At 38.0% G+C, this 23646-nt stretch overlaps 1 protein-coding gene across 2 annotated transcripts in view; it reads left to right on the top strand.

Moving 5' to 3' along the window:
* Il23r (interleukin 23 receptor) overlaps window positions 1-23646 on the top strand; it is a 59948-nt gene that overhangs the window by 14276 nt on the left and 22026 nt on the right. For both annotated transcript variants that reach the window (XM_034511174.2, XM_076939891.1), the window contains exons 5-7: window positions 3747-3907; window positions 8398-8543; window positions 22632-22788. In XM_034511174.2, coding sequence (XP_034367065.1) covers window positions 3747-3907; window positions 8398-8543; window positions 22632-22788 — 464 coding nt within the window. The remainder of the gene's footprint in view (window positions 1-3746; window positions 3908-8397; window positions 8544-22631; window positions 22789-23646) is intronic.

Genomic DNA, 23646 nt, shown 5'->3' with positions numbered 1-23646 from the left:
TAGATATTGTGTTGCACTCAAAACTAACTGCGTAAGTCAGTGTGATTTATCTTATACCAAGCCTGATTTACATAGAAATAAAAAGATTAATAAAGCAATAATCATGTACAGAGTAGTATATACAATTTATTTTCTGGCTATTTTGTACAAATCTAGAAAATTATGTTGGATATGTTCTAATAGAAAAGATTAGCATTATAGCTATTAGACATAGATATTCTAAAATTTGGGGGAAAAAATCTAAAATCTAACACTTTAAACTTTAGGTAAACTCTGACAAACCCAACCTGTATTTTGAGTTGATGGAGTCCAGATCAATGTAATTGCATCATATTTTAAAGATGACGCAATGAGCTGGAAAGGTGGCTCAACAGTTAAGAACACTTAAATTATTCCAGAATACTCAAAGTTGATTCTCAGAAGCCATGTCAGTTGGCTTTTAACTCTCTGTAAATCCCATAGAGATATGGGAACCTGCACTCACATACCCACATGCATGCACACATAATAAATACTACATAATAAAACTAAATTCTTTAAAGAAGACATAAGCGTTGGAAAATTATAGAAAATGGATGTTTCCTTCTAGCAAATTCAAAGTGCACATTCCAATAAGCACAAAGAAACCCATACCTAATCATCTTCAAACTCACGCGAAACACAGTAGTGAGCTGAAAAAAGTTTAAAAAGCCTACCTTTCTAGCAAATTGCCTAAGGGACTTTTCCCTGCAAGAAAAAGTTGAGTTATACCAAATGCTGTGGGCACGGTAGGAAGCGTGCAGCAGGCAAAAGGCATATACAGACTTGGCCTCTTAGGGTATTTCCACTTAGCCTAACAGCAAGAGAACAGTATAGGCCAAGTTTCACTTCCAACTCTTGTGCTTCTCTCTATGCTCCAGTAAGATCACTGATACCCCACTAGACAGGGTTTTGTGTTGTTTTGCTATGTATCACCGGTGCTGTTGGAAAAGAGATTGAGCTCTGTTGCTAAGTATCTACTTACTGCTGTCCCGCTGACTTCTGCAGTCCCTTATAAATGAACATTTTATCTGTGAAATTCAGTAGTGTCTCACAGCGACTTCTACTTGTTCATAGCTGTTGAAAAGAAATGAATTAATGGGGCCCTCAAGATGGCTCAGCAGTTGGACGTGCTTGTCTCCAATCCTGACAACCCAAGTTTGGTTCCAGAGAACCACACGGTGGAAGGAGAGAACTGAAATCAACAGTTGTCCTCTGACCACCATGCCTTAGTATTTGACCTGAGAGTACACACATACACTAAAGAAATAACAAATGAACAACTATTTAACAATCTCAGCAAGTATTAGAAAGAGTAACAAATGAACAATAGGCCTCCATTCTATACCAGCCAAGCCAATTTAGCAAATATTTATTTCCCGTTTAAGGACTTCCAGGCCCATGGTAAACCGTAGGAATTAAAGGAGGAAACAGATATCAACAAGTCTGACAAGCTCAGAATCATTTAGTTTCCAACAGTTGGACATTCTTAGATGTCCAAAGTGAACATAAATCAAACACCAGGCTCTGCATCCAACTTGCTTCCAACAGGCTGTCAGGCTTGGAGACAAGCATCTTTAACTGTTGAGCCCCATCTTGTAACCTGCAGCTCTCCTCACGCTGTTTGGGTCACATCCTTAGTAACCCATGCATTTCTTCTTAAAAGACTTGAGGTCTCAGTATGTGTGGTAAGAAAATTAGCCACAAACCAGTTAAGAATGTGTATGTGGTTTTCTCTAACTGGAAAAGAGTCAAAATGTCCCACTTAACACTTACGCTTACCACTAAGCACAGCTGCAGCTGTCTTGCTTTCATGCTTAAACTCTTACTTAACACAGGCTAGCCTATTTTCCAATAACCTCTCTATTGATATACTTATGACCCCTCTCATTTCAGAAAGAATATAAGCCACTATGTAAATATATAAACCCAAGAGGTAATTTGACTTCAGATACAAACTATATATACACACTGTTAATCCCCATCACTTAAGAAGCCAAAGCAAGGGGATTAAAAGTTCAAAGCCAGCCTGAGATACCAAACAACCCTGTCTTAATTTTTTATTTGATTTATATCCATAAAAGTGATATTATAAATGCCTTTTCACTTGCTATAACTTAATGAACCCTCTGTTAGGTACGAAGCCATCTACTCCTGGCTTTTTCTTCTCATGTGTCTACCTTCGTTTGTGATCACAGAGATGCCATCTTTCCTGTTTCACAGATGAATAAACTGAAGGGTATCAAGGCTAAGTAAATCGTCTCAGTCTCATAATTTATGAAGGGTCCTATCTGGAAGCTGAACCTATGCCTGTCTCTAAAGCCCATGCTTTGTACAGTTAGCCTACCTGATAGATACTTCTTATCCCACCCCACCCACATGGTGCTCATGATGCCCTTGCTGATAGTGAAAGGCAAGAGGCAGTGTGGGAAAGCACTGGGACTTAAAGCCTGAGTTGCTAGAAATACATTATTTGGTTCCTACACCTATAGCATGTCCCCAGTGATTGTCAGTGTGAGAGAAACTGCTAAGGCAGAGCAACGTATCGGTGGTATTTTAATTTATGAATGTATTTTTTTTTTTTTTTTGGTTAGAGCCTAAAACTAGTTCCTCATAGCTATGTTCCTGCAGCACATCACTTGCATCAAATTCTGATTCTCTGAGGGCATGTCATATGAATCAAGTTCTGATTCTTGCTGAGGCATTATGAAGCTCCAGAAACTCGGGAGTTGCTAAACAGGCATGTAGTAATAAGGCACCTAGAATGTAACTCCAAGCATGAAATAACTGTAACTGTAATTCTTCCTTATGATCTCATGGAAGCAGTCTCCTGGAAGAAAAGCAGTTGATGGTGTTAAATTTAAAAAAAAAAAAAAAAATCTGGCCAGTGGTTACCTCAACTCAGAAGTCCAAACACTGTAATTAGTACAGTAAAACAAAGCTGCAGGTGACTCCACCCCCCCAACCCCCCCCCCCCCCGCCAACCCCGTTCCCATCCCCTATGAAGGGTAATGTGTAGATCTATGGAGCATTTCTATTTCTCAGAAATAAAAATTTGAGGGCTGAAATGTGACTCAGTTAATAGAAGGCTGTCTGGGGCTGGAGAGATGGCTCAGAGGTTAGGAGCACTGACTGTTCTTCCAGAGGTCCTGAGTTCAACTCCCAGCAAGCACATGGTGGCTCACAGCCATCTGTGATGGGATTCTGGTGCCCTCTTCTGGTGTGTCTGAAGAAGTGTACTCATATACATTAAATAAATAAATAAATCTTTAAAAAATATAGAAGGCTGTCTGGCATGCACAAAGCCCCAGTTCAACCCCCAACTCTGGATAACCTCGGTGTGGGAGCACATTCTTGTAATACAACACGCAGGAGAATCAGAAGTTCAGGGTCATCCTCAGTGGCGTAGGGAGTTTAAAAGACAGTTGGAGCTACAGGAAACCCTGTCTCAAAGGAAAAAGCCAGGCATAGTGTGATACTCTTTTAATCTCAGCATTTAGGAGGCAGAAGCGGGCAGATCTCTGTGAGTATGAGGCCAGCACTTGCCTCACTTGAATTTGTTTTTAAAAATTCAGATCAAATGAAGTTTGGTTCATTTTTTAGTAACAGGTCAAGTTCTAAAATTAGGTGGAAAAGATAGCATTCAATGTTTCTGGAACAAGGAAATTAAATAAATATAACCTGTGGGGTTTTTGTTTGTTTTTGTTTTGGGTTTTGGTTTTTTTTAGTTTGGAGACAGAAGAAGAACAACGATATCTTGCCTCAAGCTCTGTTAACATCTCCACTAACTCATTGCAAGGCAGCAGGAAGCATTTGGTGTGGGTTCAAGCTGTCAATGTCCTAGGCATGGCGAACTCACAACCACTACAAGTCCATCTGGATGATATAGGTAAGGAGTGAGAGGTGCTACATGTCTTCTATTACAAACAACTAACTTGCACTGATGGTATCACACAGTCTATATTTGAACAAAGGACACCTAAAGTTTCTGCAGATTATAAGCAATCGTTTTTTCTATTATTCTGCCCCCCTGTGGCAGCTCTACAACCGGAAATCTTTCCAGCCTCACCTCTAGATGGCTGTGATTTTACAATTTTATTTTTTTAGAACTTGGCTCCCAAAAGCCAGAGAGACTAAGAGAGACATGAAATCCACTTAAAATAACTTGTCATCTTTCAAGAGCAGATGGGAAGAAACAAGGATTGAACTCAGATATGATGAGTCTTCTGTTGTAAAAGGCATGGCTTATGAAAAGATTATGCCCTGTATGCTGTGTGTCAGGAAGAGTTGTTTTCAAGTACATAAAGACTACTCAGAATTGAGTCAACATCTCTAACTTCACCAACCAGAAAAGTGTTAGCATATTTTGCCTGAGATTTTAGAGCCTCCCTTTTAAAGCTTACAATATTAAGTATTTCTATTAACTTACTCTACGCTATTCTTTTAAGTATTTACCTCTGATGTGTTTTGTAATGTGAGGACGTGATGCAGCAGGAGGAGGTGTGCTTTAGCGGGGCCCATGCAGAACCATGCCCTCCCCACCAAGATCCTAACCACACATCAGGTCTAGTGTAAAATGAAGTTTGTGACATGGGAAGGGGGTGTGGGAATGAAAAGGAACAGAGAAGGACAGAAAGAAAGAGGAAAAGGCCAGCCAGGAACATGTTGGAGAAGGGAAGAGGACAAAGAGGAAAAGAGGGGTGGAGAGAGAGAGGGACCAGAAACAGAGGAGAGAGAGAGAGAGAGAGAGAGAGAGAGAGAGAGACAGAGAGACAGAGAGAGACAGAGACAGAGACAGAGAGACAGAGAGGGAGACAGAGAGAGAGAGACAGAGACAGAGAGGGAGACAGAGAGAGAGAGAGAGAGAGACAGAGAGAGAGAGACAGAGAGAGACAGAGAGAGACAGAGAGATTGGCCAAACAGCCCTTTTATAGCAAGCCAGATTTGTACCTGGCTGTTGCTAGGTAACTATTGGGTGGGACCTAGGAGAAATACTAACAATTTCAACATATGATTGTTTATTTCCTTGCTAATGTACACTACTCTTGGTTTTCCTCCATCATAAAGTATAATATCATAAACTACTTTGTGGCAAAATCATCATAAAGTTCTTCATACAAAGTTCATACAAAGAAATGGATCTCATTAAACATTTCATGTCTGTATATATTAAGATATTTACACACATATATACATGTGTAGAGATATGAAGATGTTTCACACACACACACACACACACACACACACACACACATATATATATATGCATTCTTTGTCCTTATTAGTTGTTCATCAGCTTGACACAAACTAGAGGCACCTAGGAAGAGAAAACTTCAGTTGAGGAGTAGCCTTCATTCCTGTCTCTTCAGGTTTTTATAATACTGTGAGGTCCCATTGGTCAACAGTTGTCTTATTTCCCAGGGGATTAGAGTTCTTTTCAGACAGTCCTTGTCTGTGCCAATATTGTAAAGCATTTTCTTATTTATTTCCCTAACAGCGCCAGAACTTTAGGCCTTTTATTGAGATCTATGGTTCATTTGAAGTTGGTATTTGTGCATAATGGTCCATTTGAAGTTGGTATTTGTGCATAATGGTCCATTTGAAGTTGGTGTTTGTGCATAATGAGACACAAGGTTCTAGTTTAATTTACATGGGTCACATTGTCTCTAGCCTCATGGGTGTAATGAATGTGTTTGATGGAGTGAGCAGTGTGACTGCAGTGAGAGGGGAACAAATGGAAGTAGATGCTGAAAAGTTTCTCCACTGACATAAAGAACTGAATTTAAGGTACAAAAGCAGGTTTATTTGGGAACAGCTCCCTGGCGGGTTTCCCAATCTCAGAGAATGAGGCCAGTGAAGTCATCATACAGAGAGACAGAGAGGGAGCAGAGAGAGAGAAGGCAGAGAGATTGGGGGAAGTGGGGAGGGCAGAGGAGGAGAGAGAGAGAGAGAGAGAGAGAGAGAGAGAGAGAGAGAGAGAGAGAGAGAGAGAGAATGACTAGAGGACAGAGATGCAGAGAGTAGGTAACTGGTTAAGGATGCTGGAACCAGGTGTGTATTTTACATATCAAAGCAGACCTGGCCTCCTGGTTCTCCCAGGATCCCTCAGTCCCTACCTAGCATACCTGGTCCCCAACCCTGATTTTTCCAGCCCAGTGGCTGGGCTGCCCTTCCTCCAGAGGCTCTTTCCTATATAATCCAGATATTTTATGGGCGTTTGTGCTCTCTCTCTATCCCTTGCTTCTTCCCTCCCTCTTTCCTTCTCCTCCTCCTCCTTCTCCTTCTCCTCTCTGCCTGAGCACCCTTTCTCCTCACCCCCAACTTTATTTACTTATTTTTTGATAAAAATAGAAACAATTATTATATTTTGATTTTGATAATTTTTACAGGATTCAGAATGCTTAATGATGCTATTCCAAATGCTCAAGCCAAACTCAAGTGGGAAACAGGAAGAAGAATATAATTTATAGGCTTGATAGTAGCTAAAATAATTTTAAATGGTTTTAAAGCCCTGAGGGTCTACTTTCCTTACTCAAGAAAAATTTAGAAACTGATTACTATTAAAGCAAACCTTATACTAGCAAAAGGCCAATCAACTTGTAAGTGATATAAATCACCTACAGTGAGCTCTGAAATGAAACAAAATTTGCTTTAATGTTTATGCTGTTTAGTCCTATAGAAGACTGTACAGCTGAAAGCATATCTTTAGTTCTATAATTCTCCATAAATTACCTACTGTGTATATAATTTTAGATAATTGCTGATAAAACAATAGCTTCCCAAAGTGTATTCTGTGAAGTTAAATATTAATAAATTCTTAAAGAATATTAAGTTGTAATAGAAGTTCCTGGAGCTGATAATGTATCTAACAAAGACTAATGTTTTCACCTTTACATTACACATATAGAAGAAATGAAAAGGATCAGATAATATACTCTGTTCGGATAAAGAAATTTACAAGTGTTTGTGTAGCTTATAAATGTGAAGGTCCAGTTACTGCTCAATTTCTCATAAAAACAATTACAAGGTCACCCATCTGGATGCATGGCAGTTTGCATACTCTCAGGGGATTTGTTTATTGCAATGGAAGAACAAAATAAGTTAGCAGCAGGTGTAATGTCCTTATTTCATTATTATCTAGATGTATACTTCCTAATTATTCAATAGAAAAAGAATATTGCTGTGAAAGGTGTGTTTAACAGCTTATCAAGTGAGATGATCTGAAGTAAACATTGATGCAGTGTCACTGTGACTGTGACAAAACACCTAAGATACTCAACTTGTAAGGAGGAAGGATTCAAATTAGCTTGACATTGTGGTACTAGCAATCCATGATTGGTTGGCCCCATTGCTTTGGGGCCATGCCAGGGACACACATCGTGGTAAAGTGTATGGAGGAAGAGCCTGCTCACTTTATAATTGCTAGCAAACAGAGAGAGAGAGAGAGAGGAGGGGCCAGAGTCCCAGATATGCCCTTTTAAGTCACATGCCTCTCATGACCTAGGACTTCCTATTAGATTAAGCATCTTCAAGCCCTCTCTATCTCCCAGTGGTGCTAAGCCTTTAACATATTGGGAACATTTAAAATCCAAGCCATGAAAGCAAATATATCTCCTTAATCTCTTTTTTATACCCCAAATAATGAAGCCAGTCACTCAAATTTCACTAGGCCTACCAGAAGTACTTCTTTTTTACATGCTACACCAGAAATAAGACAAGGTTCATCAGCTCTTACTTCACTGGGCTTTTGTAGTTTGAGTTTTGATAGATCTATATGTAGATGAAAAGTTATCAATTTCTCCTTGAGGAAGGTTTTTTTTTTTGGTTTTTTGTTATTTTTTTTTAATTTGTATTCTTTTTTTTCTTCCTTTTAAGATTTTATTTATTTATTTATATGAGTACACTGTAGCTATCTTCAGAAACACCAGAAGAAGGCATTAGATCCCATTATAGATGATTGTGAGCCACCATGTGGTTGCTGGGAATTGAACTCAGGACCTCTGGAAGAGCAGTCAGTGCTCTTAACCACTGAGCCATCTCTCCAACCCTTGAGGAAGGTTGTTTCTTCTTCTTCTTCTTCTTCTTCTTCTTCTTCTTCTTCTTCTTCTTCTTCTTCTTCTTCTTCTTCTTCTTCTTCTTCCTCTTCCTCTTCTTCTTCTTCTTCTTCATTATTGGATATTTTATTTACGTTTCAGATGTTATCCCCTTTCCCTATTCCCCTCCCCCCCCCAGGAACCCCCTATCCCATCCCCCTCCTCCTGCTTCTATGATGATGTGCCCCCACCTACCTCCCTGCCACACTGGGGCATCCAGCCTTCATGGGACCAAGGACCTCTTGAAGAAGTTTTTTAACCACTAGTATTTTGTTTCTTTTTCTAGTGATACCTTCTGCATCCATCATTTCCAGGGCTGAGACTACAAATGCTACTGTGCCCAAGACCATAATTTACTGGCAGAGTAAAACAATGATTGGGAAAGTATTCTGTGAGATGAGATACAAAGCAACAACAAACGAAACGTGGAATGTAAGCTAAGTTTTCATTATTCCTTATCCTGTGAGGAAATGATTTACAGAAAAGCCAATAAGCCGTACTCCAGCTAGACTTAGCAGGATCTACTTCTCACACATTTAACTTATATGCTACTTTAACTACTCTAGTTTCAGTGATTACTATATGCTTCTGAATGGGATTGTTTTCTGAAATTATCTTTTGTCTTTTGTAAACTGCTAAATAGGCTGAATTTGCAACTAAGTGGGATCATTTTTTAGTTTCTTATGATTGTCTCTTAGGATGAAATTTACATCCATACTCACGAATATAAACTCAAGCATTCTATGCTGAAATTTGACAGGATAGTTGCACTTAAAGAAAGATATCAGGTTTTTAAAATAAAAATGTATAATTCAGGAGCTGAAACAGTGCTCAGTTATTAAAGACAATGTTACTCTTGAAGATGACTGTGATTTGGTTCCCAGCATGCATATTGGGTAGCTTATAATCCTCTTCGGGCCTCCACAATCACCTGAACACATATGCATATACACACAGACAAACATAGACATAAACATAGACATAAAAACATAATCTTTAAATAGTGTACAAACTCTAAAAGTAAAAGCTTTAATCTGAGATAACATGAAGCTAAAAGTGAATTTCTGAACAAACTAACTGTACTTAAATACCAAGATTAAACTACCAAGTATCTTAGAAGAGGCACAGTTTGCAATTGGTTTGGTTTCCAATCAAAGCTTTTAGGGCACAACAAGCCTGGACTTGGGAGCCCCAACAAGCTAAGCTTGGTCACGTGTCTCTAATGAGCATATGGGCATGTGAAAAGCAGAGGAGAGTCCCGGTGAGTATGGCAACAGAAGGGAAAACTATAACCAAACCAAAACAAACAAGTTAAGCATTCAATGACCCCCACATCTATTGTCAGGGTACTGACATGAGGGTTAGGTTTAGAGGCAAGTGGCATGCATGCTTACCCAGTCCTTGTCCAGGTGTGAACTCATTAATTACCATCTGAGCTCTTTTCCTCCAAGGTGGTCTCACAATGTACTTATTACTCAAGGTGTCCTCCTCAGGAGATTACTCCATCGCCCAGCTGTGCCCTGCCCTTCACTGAGGCATGCACTTATATGGGTGACAGACTAGTTCTGGGTAGTTTTGCTGTTTCTAGAGTCCAGTGTTACCCAAGAAAAATCAAGGACAATGACTTGTCTCTGTGCTTTCATCCAAACTACAGGAGACAAATGGGCCTGAAATGAAAGTGAGGTGTGGGCTTTCTCCTGCTTCTAGTTACACTGTAGGCCCAAGTCAGGGGTCAGCGCTTTTTAGCAAAAGCAGCTTCTAGTCTCTGTTTGAGGCTCATTAATAAAATCATCACAGGGCAATGTAATAAGCCCATTAATTGGAATTAGACTGACCTAGGAAATGGTTCCAATTTGGCTACATTTGAAAAAATATCATTTCATTATCTTAAAATATTATAAACTTCCATAAAGACAGATAACTGAAGACTTACACCTTATGTCTGTAAATTAGAAACACAGTATCAATGACGTAGAACAGGTTGTCAGAGGTTTTCTGTCCTCTGGTTGAAATACTCATTCTCTGGCTCCCCCTAGTGCCTGTGCGACTGGAGGCTAGATAGTGGCTTTAAAATTTTTAAGTTTACTGTGCAGCCTAGACTGGCCTGACACTTTTGACTCTTCTGTCTCCAGTTTTCAAACATGGGCAATACACATTTATACTACCATGCCCACATTTCCAAAACAAACAAACAAACAAAAAAAACTCTGAACATTTATTATTGGAGAGCAGACTGCCTGCCCTAGAGAGTACACATGCAGGAAAGAAGACAAGCATCTGTTCTCTCCTTCCAATATGTAGGCCAGAAGTCATCAGACCCACTGATACACATACACCTGTACCTGATGTGCCATCTTCTTGGCCTTCATCTCTCATTTCAAAACAATCTCTATCAGATGTTAAAAATGCACAGTATTCAGAAAGACACCCATTTGGGATCTCAGAGGACCAAAGGCCCAAAAGACCTATCTTGTCTCCACACAAAACCACAGCTCTCATCTTAAAGGAAATAAGGGCTCATTTATTCTGAAACCATTTTAACTAACAATGGCCCAAGAACACAGATTTAGGTTACCCCAAATTCCATATTCCAATATGGAGAGAGTTTCATGAAATTTTAGAGGAAAAAAAAGTCATAAATCAAAGCAAGTTTAAAACATATTGGTGGGGGAGCTTTTCTATGTGCCTGACATGCTTTCTTAGCTCTTGGGTTGGTGGAAGCTAGTGGTCTGCTAATTAACAGATTCCAAGAAGTTTTGTTGTTGTTGTTGGTTTGGTTTGTTCTTTTATCTGTTAGTCACACATGTTAGTTCTGACACAGATATGGGCAAGGGATGGCCGTTCCAACTAGAACTAGCCCAAGATAATTAGCTTCTAGACCTGCAACATTCCAATCTCTCCACCCAACTACAGTTCCAATCAATCAATCAATCAGTGAATTAATCAATCAATCAATCAATCAATTAATCACTGCATAGCTTTTTTTCAGTTTCTCCTGTTAACCAAGCATCATAATTTGGGCAGTTGGTAGTATATTCTATATTCTATATTCTATATTCTATATTCTATATCCTATATCCTATATCCTATATCCTATATCCTATATCCTATATCCTATATCATATATTATAATTAGGTCCCTCATAGTTAGGAAGGGTTATTTCTAGGATATGATATAAATGGGGCAGAGTAGTAAGCAAGACAGCATCTTTGAGACAGAGGAATTAGCTCTCCAAGGCCATTAAGAAAGAAACTCCTAGCCGGGCAGTGGTGGCACACGCCTTTAATCCCAGCACTTGGGAGGCAGAGACAGGCGGATTTCTGAGTTTGAGGCTAGCCTGGTCTACAGAGTGAGTTCCAGGACAGCCAGGACTATACAGAGAAACCCTGTCTCAAACAAACAAACAAAACAAACAAGCAAACTCCTAAAATATATCAAAAATGATCTGATCACAATCATGATCCAGATCTGCCTTATTGTTTTACCCTCTCAGTATCTGACCTAGGAAGTACATGTGACATAGAATGCTATACCTAAAGTTAAGTTATCAGGAATATAGTGATGAAAAAAGATTACAGATGAAACAAACATTTTAAAAATAAACAAAATGTATTTTTTGACAAGATTGGGTATATAATTCCCTCTGTGTGTCAATGAACTATCTTACTTATATTTAAATGGTTAGAAATAAGACTTTACATATGGCATTGTCTCTTTTTTATTTGCAAGTAATGAATATTGCTTAATTAAACTTTACATTTTGGCTAATTGTCCAATAGGGCATTTTAGATACTAATTAAACCAAAAAAATCAGTGTTTATGTTTCAGTGTTGTTATTAGACACTGGTTGTTTTGTATAACTTGGATAAAAAGAGTTACCCAAATATTTGTGTATCTCTAGTGAAAGTTTAATGGAGTTAAATTTTAAATTGAAAACTAGGGGGTTTTGTTGCTATTTTATTCAAATTGTAAGCAATAAAAAAACTTGAATTTTTTAAATATTAGTTTTGAACAGCATAAGAGTTTAGAGTAAAAAGTCAGTCATACAAAAAGGCATGATCAAATAAAAGAAGATAATATTGTTATTAAACTTCATTAAAAGCAAGATTAGTATTATTTTATCATTTAGAAATCAGATAGAATATTAAATGTCATAAATAGGATTTTAAAATCTAATTACAAAAAATTTAGTAAACATAAAAGGTGAGAAAAATGTTAGTAACTTGGAGGACTTGATTGTCAGTGGCATTGGAGATTGGTACCCAGCATTTTCAAAGTCTACATGAAAGTATTGTCAGACTGAGAATGTTCACATCCTCCTAGAGGTAAGCTACAATCACATGGATACAGTGGATACAGTCCTGATTTTTAAAAGCAGAATGGAGTCTTTGGTGTGATGTCTTTTTTGTGTTTTAAGTTGGTGAAATCATCTGGTCTTTTATCCTCTGAGACAGACTCTGTAACTAATTTTGAATTTAAGTTATTATAGTTTAGTATTTTACAATGCTGTGTGTTATGTTTCTCTACTAGATCAAATCTTAAAATTAGATTTAAATATTTGTTCATTAACATGGTATAAATAGTCTAAGTAGGCATCAGACTCTAAAGAGAAATTTTTATGGTTAAAGCAATGACTTATTATCTGAAAAGCAAAGGCTTTGTCCAATGAGAAAATATTAAAAAATTAAAATTTATTCATAAGTTTTAAATGTTTATTTAGTAAGAGGATATTAAAAACAAACCAATACTTAAGAAAATATTGCTACAAAACATCAAGTATTTAATTTATCTCAGTTTATAGAATTAACCTTAAATAATTTGTAACCCTTATATTATTTTAACTTAGATACAATGTTTTAATGAATTAATTAGTTAGTTAATTATTAATTTACTTTACATCCCAAGTGAAGTTTCCCCTCTTTCCTTTCCTCCCAGTTCTTCCCTTCTCACCCCTCCCCCCAACTCTCAGCCACTCCTCCTCTGTTTCTCTTCAGAAAAGGGGAAGCCTCCCATGGGTATCAACCAGCCTTGGCATATCAAGTTGCAGTAAGACTAGGTTCATCTTCCCTCTTGGGGCTAGAGGAGGCAGCCCAGTAGGAGGAAAGGGTCCCAAAAGCAGGCAACAGAGTCAGAGACAGCAACTGTTAGGAGTCTCATATGAAGACCAAGCTACACAAATGTTACATACATTCAAAGGACATGGGTCAGTCCCATGCATGCTCCCTGATTGGTGGTTCAGTCTCTGTGAGACCCTATGGGCCTAGGTTAGTTGATTCTGAAGATTTTCTTGTAGTATACTTCACTCCTCTGGCTCCTACAATCCTTTCTCTTTCCCTCTTCTAGAGGATTCCCCAAGCTCTGCCTACTGTGTGGCTGTGGGTCTCTGCATCTGTTTCCATCAGTTGCTAGGTGGTGTCTGTCTGATAATGGTTATGTCTGGGGTTCCAGGTGCCAGTGTGGCCTCTGGGAAAGCAGCCAGTGTTGTAGGCCTGAATATCGAGCCCAGGAGCAACATATTTCTTTTTTAAGCAACCTTTACAACATACTTCAGTCTTAACATCATTATTAGAAAATTTAGAAAACAATTTTTTAACGTAGTAATTTTAAATGAAAACTTTAGAGGTTATTTCTAAAACACAGAAAACACATGGTACATTATATATCTAACAGTTATAGACATAGATAAAGTACATTACTAATTTTTGTTGTCGTAACCAAATTTAAATAAATAACTTGTCAAAGATTTAAGTTTTTATAACAGGTACCTTGAAATGCTTTCTGTTAGAAAATGCATTTACTTTTTATTAGTGTTTATGAGGCATCCAAAACAATATAAAATATGACATTTATAAATTTATTATTATTTTAAATAAAATCAAAGATGAAGTCTTTTAAAATGTATCATTATGGTGCAACACATTAAGATGCCCTGTAAATTCCGCCGGGCAGTGGTGGTGCATGCCTTCAATCCCAGAACTTGGGAGGCAGAGGCAGACGGATTTCTGAGTTCGAGGCCAGCCTGGTCTACAGAGTGAGTTCCAGGACAGCCACAGATACACAGAGAAACCCTATCTCAAAAAACTAAAAAAAAGAAGAAGGAGGAGGAGGAGGAGGAGGAGGAGGAGGAGGAGGAGGAGGAGGAGGAGGAGGAAGAGGAGGAAGAGAAGGAGGAGAGGAGAGGAGGAGAAAGTCTACTTACCCCAGAAAGAGAACTCATGCAAACCAAAAAAAAGATTACACCAATGTCCAAGTCAGTGAAACACTGAATTTTTATTGGGGTTCCTAACAGGAATATGAGTGAGGAGTCACCCACAGGAGTAGGGATGACTCAAAAGCAGCTGCATCACCCAAAAGAACCAACACTGGTGATGACTCATTGAAAGCATACACCCTGGAGCTCTCTGCACAGCTTTCGGGTATTGCGGCACACAGCTGCCAGAGGCCCCTCCCAGTCAGCTGTTTACTCGCTTTTATGCTGGGGAGGAGCCCTGGAGAATCATCCAAGTTTCTGTTCTCTTGGTCATCAAAGTGAGTTTTTGTTTACCTCCTAAACTTCATGAGAACTTCCTCCCACATGGAGGGAATTTTTCTGAGGAAACTGCTATACAACCAATGTAAAAGTGTCTCTATCTGTCCCTCCTGTCCCCATCATACACATAAAACTCCTGTAATCCTCACAACAATCCTTTGTGGCTGGTAGCATTAAGTCCATTCATTATATAAATGAAATACAGCCTGGATGAGCAAAGCCCTCCTAAGTGCCTCTCACAAACTCTCTATTGCTCCAGGTATCCAGTGAATGTTCAGAAAATGAAAACAATAGGTTTCAATCCAAAGCCCACATTCTATTTCTTCTACCTACTTCTAAAATAAAGCCACTAACACAAAAAAAGGTGAGTCGAATCTCCATTTCTTTCTATGATTCCCCAGTCAAGTCAAAAATTGCCAGGATGGAGGTATTTTATATTTTCATGTAGGTCATGCCTCCTTGTGGGCATAAGTGGAAAAACATGGAGAGTTGAAAGGGCCTTCACCTTTCACCTCAGTTCTGCCTTCACCTTTCACCTCAGTTCTACCTTCACCAGATAGAGCTAGAACAGGAGGGCAGTGGCAAGCAGCTACCTAAGGAAAGCCTTATAGCTTAGATCACAGGCTGTGGGGCAAAGCTTAGTTCTGCTTTCAAACTGTACAACCTACAGCAATCCCTTTCTCACTGTGCCTTATGAATCCTGAGAATAATACAGGAATATAGTGTGTTAATTGTGAAGTTAGTGGATGTTACCACTTAATGATGATACATTCTGTGACATTTACCTAAGAGAATGTTAGGCCAAATGCAAAACTTAAGACGAATGGCTGTTAAAAGGGATAAGACAAATCAAGAAAATATGGGGTATAAACTACAACTTTCCATTTCTCTACAATCAGGATAGTCTGATCAGCCATGATGTAAGAATTTGCATGATCTTTAATATAGGTTTAGCTTCAATCTCTTCTTGGATTCCAAGACTGGGTTGAGACCTATAGTGAAAATTCAAGAAAGTCAGAAATAGCAATAGGAAAATGAACCACCCACAGCTTAATACAAACTACAAAATAATACTAGATCTCCAATGTTGATTGTGTCTACATGAGCTATGTCAATAACATAAACACATTTGTGGCTTTCCACATCAGAATGTATTGAATAACAATAAATATACAAGTTCACATATATTCATTTCATTGTCTTTTGTTTACAAAGCGTAAAGGTCTTATCCTGACAGGGAATTGTCCCTCCCTTTGGCTATCAGAATATTGAAACAATGGTCTCCAAGATGGTAGAATCCACCCCCCCCACACACACACACACACACACCACTCAGGGATCTCTTACTGGGAGAAGGAAAAGACAGGGATCCTAGTTCCAGCCAGGAAGGGTACTTTGTCTTACTGAGAGAGATTTCACACCAAGTTAACAACGTGTCAGACAATTTTGAGGGGCAGACTGAAGCCATGACAGTGGTAATGGATGAGCACACCTTAACTAGGACTACTTAGTTATACACACCTTTTGCCCTTTATTTGATCCTAAATTTCATGTCAGAGCCCCTAAGATATACTGGACTGCCTTGTTCTCCTTCCAGTGTGGTCACACTGAATAAATCCCCTTGTCTTGCTATCCATCATTACTTTGTCTTTTTAATTGACCCATTGTAGATGAGTGACAGAACTTATTAGGGATGATTATTAGGCTAATTAGTACTAGCTTATTAGGACTGCCAGACTTATTTAGGCTATGACCTAAAAATATTGGTAATAATTTTGGCAAGCCATGGCCACCAGGAAAAAAAAAAAAAAAGACAAGACACATTCAGAGTGTGTGATAGTTTGAATGAGAACTGTTTGCCATAGTCCCTGTATCTAAACAGCAAATCCTCTTGGTGGTAATGTTGGGTAAGTTTAGGAAGTGTGGCCTTGCTAGAGGAAGTCTGTCACTGGGAGTGGGCCTTGAGGTTTCAAATCTACATATAATTCTCATTTCACATTTCTTGTTTCCTCCTTGTGGTTCAAGATGTAAGTCCTCAGCGTCTTGCTCCAGCGGCCGTGTCTCCACTCTGCCATCATAGAATCCTATCCCTCTGGAGCTGCAAGCCCAAATAAACTCTTCCATAAGTTGCCTTGGTTGTAGTGTTTTATCACAGCATAGAAATGTAACTAGTATAAAAGTTGGTAACAACAGTAAGCTGTGAAGAACCTGATCATGTGTTATTTTTTTGGACCTCTGGCATAAAAAATAGTTCCCTGTATTGGTCATTCTTATGATATCACAAGTCATGAGACTATAGAGGAATTTATTTTATGGCTGATTACCTGAGACTAAGTGAATATCTGCAATATCTACATATATATATATATATATATATATATATATATATATATATGGGGTTTTATTTCTAAAATCAAAACAATCAATGGGTTAGAAAGATGACTCAGTGGTTAAGTACTGGCTGCTTTTCTAGTACTTGCCCTGGGTCTACTATGCAGTATCCACTTGGCATCTCACAACCAGCAAAACTCAGACACACAAAATAATTTTGAAAATAAAATAAAATTAACCAAGAGCATAGTATGTTATTATCTTAGTTAGGGCTTTACTGCTGTGAACAGTCACCATGACCAAGGCAACTCTTATAAGGACAACATTTAATTGTGGCTGGCTTATAGATTCAGAGGTTCAGTGCATTACCATCAAGGCAGGAACATGGTGACATCCAAGCAGGCATTATGAAGGAGAAGCTGAGGAATTTCACGTCTTCATCTGAAGGTTGCCAGCAGAATACTGGCTTCCAGGCAGCTAAAAGTAGGGTATTAAAGCCCATTCCCACAGTGACACACCTACTCTGGCAAGGCCACACCTCCAAATAGTGCCACTTCCTGGGCTAAGCATATACAAACAAACCATCACAGTCTAAAGAAGTAAAGGCAGTGAATAGGAAAGTAAATGGAAACTCAACTTATAGAAGAAATCAGATCACAATGCAGTATTATTTTAAATTTTCCTATAACAAAATTGTTCTTCTCAATATAACCAATACTTTTAGTAAAAGAGATTTTTTAAAATTCAGATAAATATAGTGAAAAACGTGATTATTTTTTAACCTAAACTTGTTTTAATAAGTAAGGTAATAGGCCTGGGTGAGAAAACAATCATAATCAAAACACAAGTACTATAAAGATACAATGTTGCTACCCTTATTCTGACCAAGACAGTAATATAAGGATACAATGTTGCTACCTGTATCCTGCCCAAGACAGTAATATAAGGATACAATGTTGCTACCTGTATCCTGCCCAAGACAGTAATATAAGGATACAATGTTGCTACTCATATCCTGACCAAGACAGTAATATAAGGATACAATGTTGCTACTCATATCCTGACCAAGACAGAAATTAGCATCATTTTATCATTTAGCAATATATCAAACAAAATTTTAAATATTTACAAATATAACAAGATTTAAGAAATGTAAAATGTAGTCCTTTCCCTCCAAACTAGAGAGTTTTTTTCCAAATTAATATAAATCTTCATTTTCCAGAAGCTTGTTGTGCAAAGATTTTGTAATCAATTTTAGAATTTTAGTTATCATTTTCAAAAGACCCTTGTCACAATATATGTCTCCCTCAACTAAAGATGGTACCTGTTGTTTTTACTAAACTTTTTGTAAGAAACTGAGTTCTTATTTTTAAAGTAACAATAGATTTTTTTTCTAAAAGGCAGCTCTTAAAAGAAAGCCAAACACTAGTTTTAACATTTTATTGGTGGAAGTTGTTTACTGAAAATAATAGGCACAATTCTTTTTTTATAATGGGACAAATTATAATTAAATTTAAGTATTCAGTGGCTCTCTAGCAAATTGAAACTTTGCCCAGTAGAAAAACAGACAACATTTGAAGAAGTCTAATTATTACATTTTAGATGGTTTACCTAGTTTTAAAAAAAGATAAAAGACATTAAAGAGTCCAAATTTTAATAGCCTTTAATTATTGAAACCAACTGAGATATAACTGTGTCATCTTTTTTTGACATTTAACATAACATACTTTAATCTTTTAATTTATTTTAATCTATTTTCATTTTGGAACAATTCTTTACTTAACCATAAAAAGCCCTTTTTCATACAAAGCACTTCTTTTTTGCTAAAATTTTCTTTACCCAAAGTATACTTTATTATCATAGATATTTTTCATGACTTTTTTTGTTTTGTTTTATTTTTGAAAATCTAGAGAATACTTTTTTGTCAATAAATTGCATTTCAAATAAAAACTCAGAAAATCATATTACATCATAGGAATTAATTATTGTCTGGTGGTTTGAATATGCTTGGCCCAAGGAGTGACTCTTGGAGGAGTGGCCTTATGAAGGACTGGCCTTGTTGAAATAGGTGTGGCCTTGTTGGAGGAAGTGTGTCACTGAGGGCACAGGCAATGGAACCCTACCCCTAACCACATGGGAGCCAGTCTTTTCCTAATGGCCTTCAGATAGAGATGTTGAACTCTCAGCTCCTCCTGAACCATGCCTGCCTGGATGATGCCATGCTCCCACCTTAATGATAATGGACTGAACCTCTGAACCTGTAAACTAGCCTGTTATCCTTATAAGAGTTGCATTGGTCATGGTGTCTGTTCACAGCAGTAAAACTCTAAGACATTATCCAAAATATATCATAAAAGAAAAATTATATTTTTGATGTAAATAAAATTAAGGCTATCTGTAAACTACAAGATGTCTCTATCTTTAAACTAAAAACTCTATTTTAAAATGTTTATGTGCATATACATATTTATACATATACATTCATTCACATGTTCACATCTTAAAAATCAGCCATATAATATTTAAAATGTAGTGGCTATGGATCTTATTATTTACATCACTTGAAAGATAAACATTATAAGTCATATAAGACAGATTAAATAAAACTCTTAGAAACACATGAAATCAGACCAACAGATGACAACACACTGAAGTAACATGTAGCACAGTATGTTTAACCACTGAGAAGGCAAAAGATTGAGTGACCGTTTCTAAATATTCTATATGAAGTTTTCAAACAAGCATGTCAGGAAAGAGGACTTCCATCCCCAGGGGTTCCCTTCTTCCCACTGGTCTCTTACTTAATTCTTTTCACTTTGTATATTTTGTCAATTAAGCATAAACCATCTTTTTCTTAAATGTAATTTGGTGGGCTCTATGGAACAAGATAGCACTCTGTGGGTCATAATATAGTTTCTCCAGGTGAAACATAGTCTCACTTTGGTCAGAAGTTAACATAGAGGGAGAAGTGAACTTCCCATTTCAGAAAGATTGAGAATGTGAACCTGCTTTGGTCTGGCCTGCAAGAAAAACTACAGGTGGTAGCTGGTGCATGTTTTACTAGAAAAGTAGTGGTGGCTTCTGTGATGTGCAGCCCTGGAGATGGGGTGGTGCACCTATAATAATCCACACAAGAAAGGTACAGACAACCACACTGATTAATCCAACTAAAAGTACATGAGTCCTTTATTAGCTGGTGGCTAAGAGCAGTCTCATGCTTCAAAGTGTTTTGATGCCGAAGCTCAGGGGTACAGCATTTTTTAAAGGCAAAAGTCACAAAGATCATCATTTATATCAAAGTTAGTTGAGAGACAGAGTAACCTTGAAACATTCATTTCTGACAGAATATAGTAATTAATTTAGACAGAATAACAATTACCTTTTTACGAATACCTTCCTCGGTTATTTTAGTTTATGGTAAGTTTGTATAAACATTAATTATTTTGGTTAATACATCTGGACCAACGATTAAGGCCATGGAAATTTCAAATGTGTTGCCAAGGTAAATGTGACTATTGTATGGTAGAAAGCCAAGAATTGTCTAAGAAAACACAAAATGGAGTCAGGACAAGATGGGGGTATCTTAGTCATGTCTTACCTGCATGGAGGGATCTAGAGAACTACATGGGGAGCATGAGCACATGGCCAGGTCTAAGAGAAATCAGGAGGCTTTTTCAGAGATCCTGGAGGGCCAGAAAGTAGCAAGCTTGAGCTAGCATGTGTCAGAGGAGACAGATAAAACCCAAGTGTGGCACTGGTAAAGCCGAAGGTTTTGTCATCAGAGCAAAGCAGAAAGTTAGGCTAGGCATGAAGCTAGCAGTTACAGAAAAGTTGCAGTCTCCAACCTGCCAGAAGAAGAGGCTTTCTGGACAGGGAACTTTTGTGTGGAGAATATAGTAAAGAAAAGCAGAGAGGAAAAAGGTATTTTAGAGGTAGAAGAGACACTTGCTACAGCAATTTTTGAACCATTCGCCACTATGCTGTATAAAATCTAGGTCTATACAAATATTTACATCAAGGGAACTATCTTTACACCATCAAAAGCCATTGTTTAATTTATTTTTCTGCGAAGAGATGATGTTATAAAAGAAAATTGGTCATTTGGGTATGATCCCTCCCCACAAGCTAAAGCATTTTGAGAAAAGACACCTGAAGGAAGAATCCTAGACGGGCAAGAATGGACAAGAATGAGCTGTGTCCATTATGAGGCTTCGTGAGTGAGTCAAGCAAGTGGAGACAAGTGAGGGAAACCTGCCCTCTCTGCTTGATGATCTCCTCTCAAAAGTGTGGCCATTGACACACCCAGGAAAACAAGCTGAGTTTGGGCATCCCCAAAACTGAGCAATAGGCTCTAACCCAAGCTCAGTGGAGGCACCTGCCTTAATATTAACTTTTACTTGGTTGATCCACAGATTGCAGTTGTCCCAGAGATGACTTTACCAAAAGAAGACAGGGTCAGTGTAAGTTATGGAGAAGCAGCAGTAAGGGTAGAGGGGCGAATAGGGTCCCAATGGGCATCTCTTTCACCTGAGCCCCCTCATGGGTTTTGATACCATCTTAAAAGGTTTCAGATTAGTAGCTCAAGGTTTGAAGTGAGGAAGATGGATTGTCTGAGGAAAGTTCAGACCCATGAGGTACATTGTGTGCCCCCTCATACATGCTGCAAAGATATGGGAAGGTTTAGGGCAGGGCTCTGAGTCTATGTGTGCAGCTGTCTCTAATTTCAGGCAGCAGCAGGAGGTCTTGTATTTTGAGGAAGAAATGAGTGACCTTGAAGAGGTGAGAAGAATAAGAAGGGAAGACCCATTTAGCTAATATCTTTCTATCACTCTTTTAAAGCAGATAAAACTCCTTCTTGTTCAAGTGAATAGAATCTCTGGCTGGGTAGAGACGTCGCATTCCATTTGTGCTGAGTCAGTCACTTTGGCTGAAGCACTGGTTTTCATCATTCCTATTCAAGAAAGTTGAACTCTGAAAATGCAACAGGAAGGAAACAGGAAACAGACCAGGAATGTTTTCAGAGTTTGCCTTTCTTGGATGTTTTATTTACTCTCAATCACTTGTACACACAGGTTCAGACATGTTATACAGTTTATATAAATCTCCAATAAGAACCAGTTTATCAATTTAGCTTCTGAGTATTTTTTCTATTTTTTTTATAAACAAATGAGATATTTTCATCATTCAGGGAAATTACTCTTATAAATATTCAATTCTTGCCCTGAATTCAACCTCCAGCACCAAGTAACTAGGAAACCGTGCATTCCAAAACTCATAGTTCTAGAGGTGGGGACAAGACGAACCAGAGTTCAAGAATATCCTCAGCTACATACTGTTTGAGGCCAGCCTGTACTTCATCAGACCCTAATATAAAAAAGAAACCCATTACAAACAAAGAATATACTTCATTAAAATTAAACCCCTCCCCACTCCTCCTGGGTGGAACACCTATTTCCAAGTATAAATTGTATTATAGTTTGGAATTTCTGGAGATTTCCAACCTTGTCGAATATAAACCAGTATAGTTCATTTTAAAGCCTGCAGGTGGCTGTGTATGTGTTGTGCAGAGTGCTCTGCTCTTGCTTGCTCGGCTCTAGGAAGTGCCCAGAATCTAGTAGGTGTCCCACATCACCTCACTTCCATTGTGCATCTATTTTAGGTTAAAGAATTTGACACCAATTTCACATATGTGCAGCAGTCAGAATTCTACCTGGAGCCAAACAGCAAGTATGTATTTCAAGTGAGATGTCAAGGAACTGGTAAAAGAAACTGGCAGCCTTGGAGCTCGCCCTTTGTCCATCAAACTTCCCAGACAGGTGGGTATGATCCAATACTGTGTTCTCTGCAGCTTGCCTTTGATCTCTCTCTTCTTAGCATTCCTAGTCTTTCAGCTTGCCTGCTACCACTGAGAGAAGCTATTCTGTGGAGAGTGATAACATTGAAGTCAGCAGTCATTGAAATGAGCTTCTTAATGCTGACAATTTGAGAAATGGTTTAAACCACCTGGTAAGGATTAGATTTCAACACATTCACCCACTGTTCTCCCTACAAAGGGTGCGTGGGTGTGTGATTCCACACACCATTGAGGTGACAATTCTTACACGGATTTTCTATCAGTCTTTGTTTTGGAAAGTATCATTGAATATATATATATATATATATATATATATATATATATATCACCAAAATTTTTAAAAGTCAAATAATATGAATGATCACTATTATCACTATACTAAAACAACCAGAAAGACCTAAAAACACTTAAACATGGGATTAATGGCTTCTCAAAAAGACCTTGCTGATAGATATTTAAAATATCTCCTATCAATATTATTAAAGATCTTCTCCTATTAATATTATTAATAATTACCCATACATACATTGAATCGTGCCGCACAATAATGCCTTCTTAGTGAAATAGATTTCAATTGTAAGCAACTGATAAAGTCAGTCAATTATAATGTCATTATATTCCAGAATGCATCCATGAACCAGAGGTGTGCCTTTTATGTATAGTTTATATGCCAGGCTTTTTTTTGATTCCCAGAAAGAACACATCTGACTTAATATGCTCACATCATTAATGACATCATCCTTACACTAACAGCTTGATAACTGATCTGTGATTTCAAGTGGAAGAAGCCAGGCAAGCCAAGTTCTTTTGGCACCCCCTG

Source organism: Arvicanthis niloticus, chromosome 9 (genome assembly GCF_011762505.2).
Source record: "Arvicanthis niloticus isolate mArvNil1 chromosome 9, mArvNil1.pat.X, whole genome shotgun sequence".
Taxonomy (NCBI): domain Eukaryota; kingdom Metazoa; phylum Chordata; class Mammalia; order Rodentia; family Muridae; genus Arvicanthis; species Arvicanthis niloticus.
The sequence above is the reverse complement of the archived record's forward strand: the minus strand, read 5'-3'. Positions and strand labels throughout refer to the sequence as shown.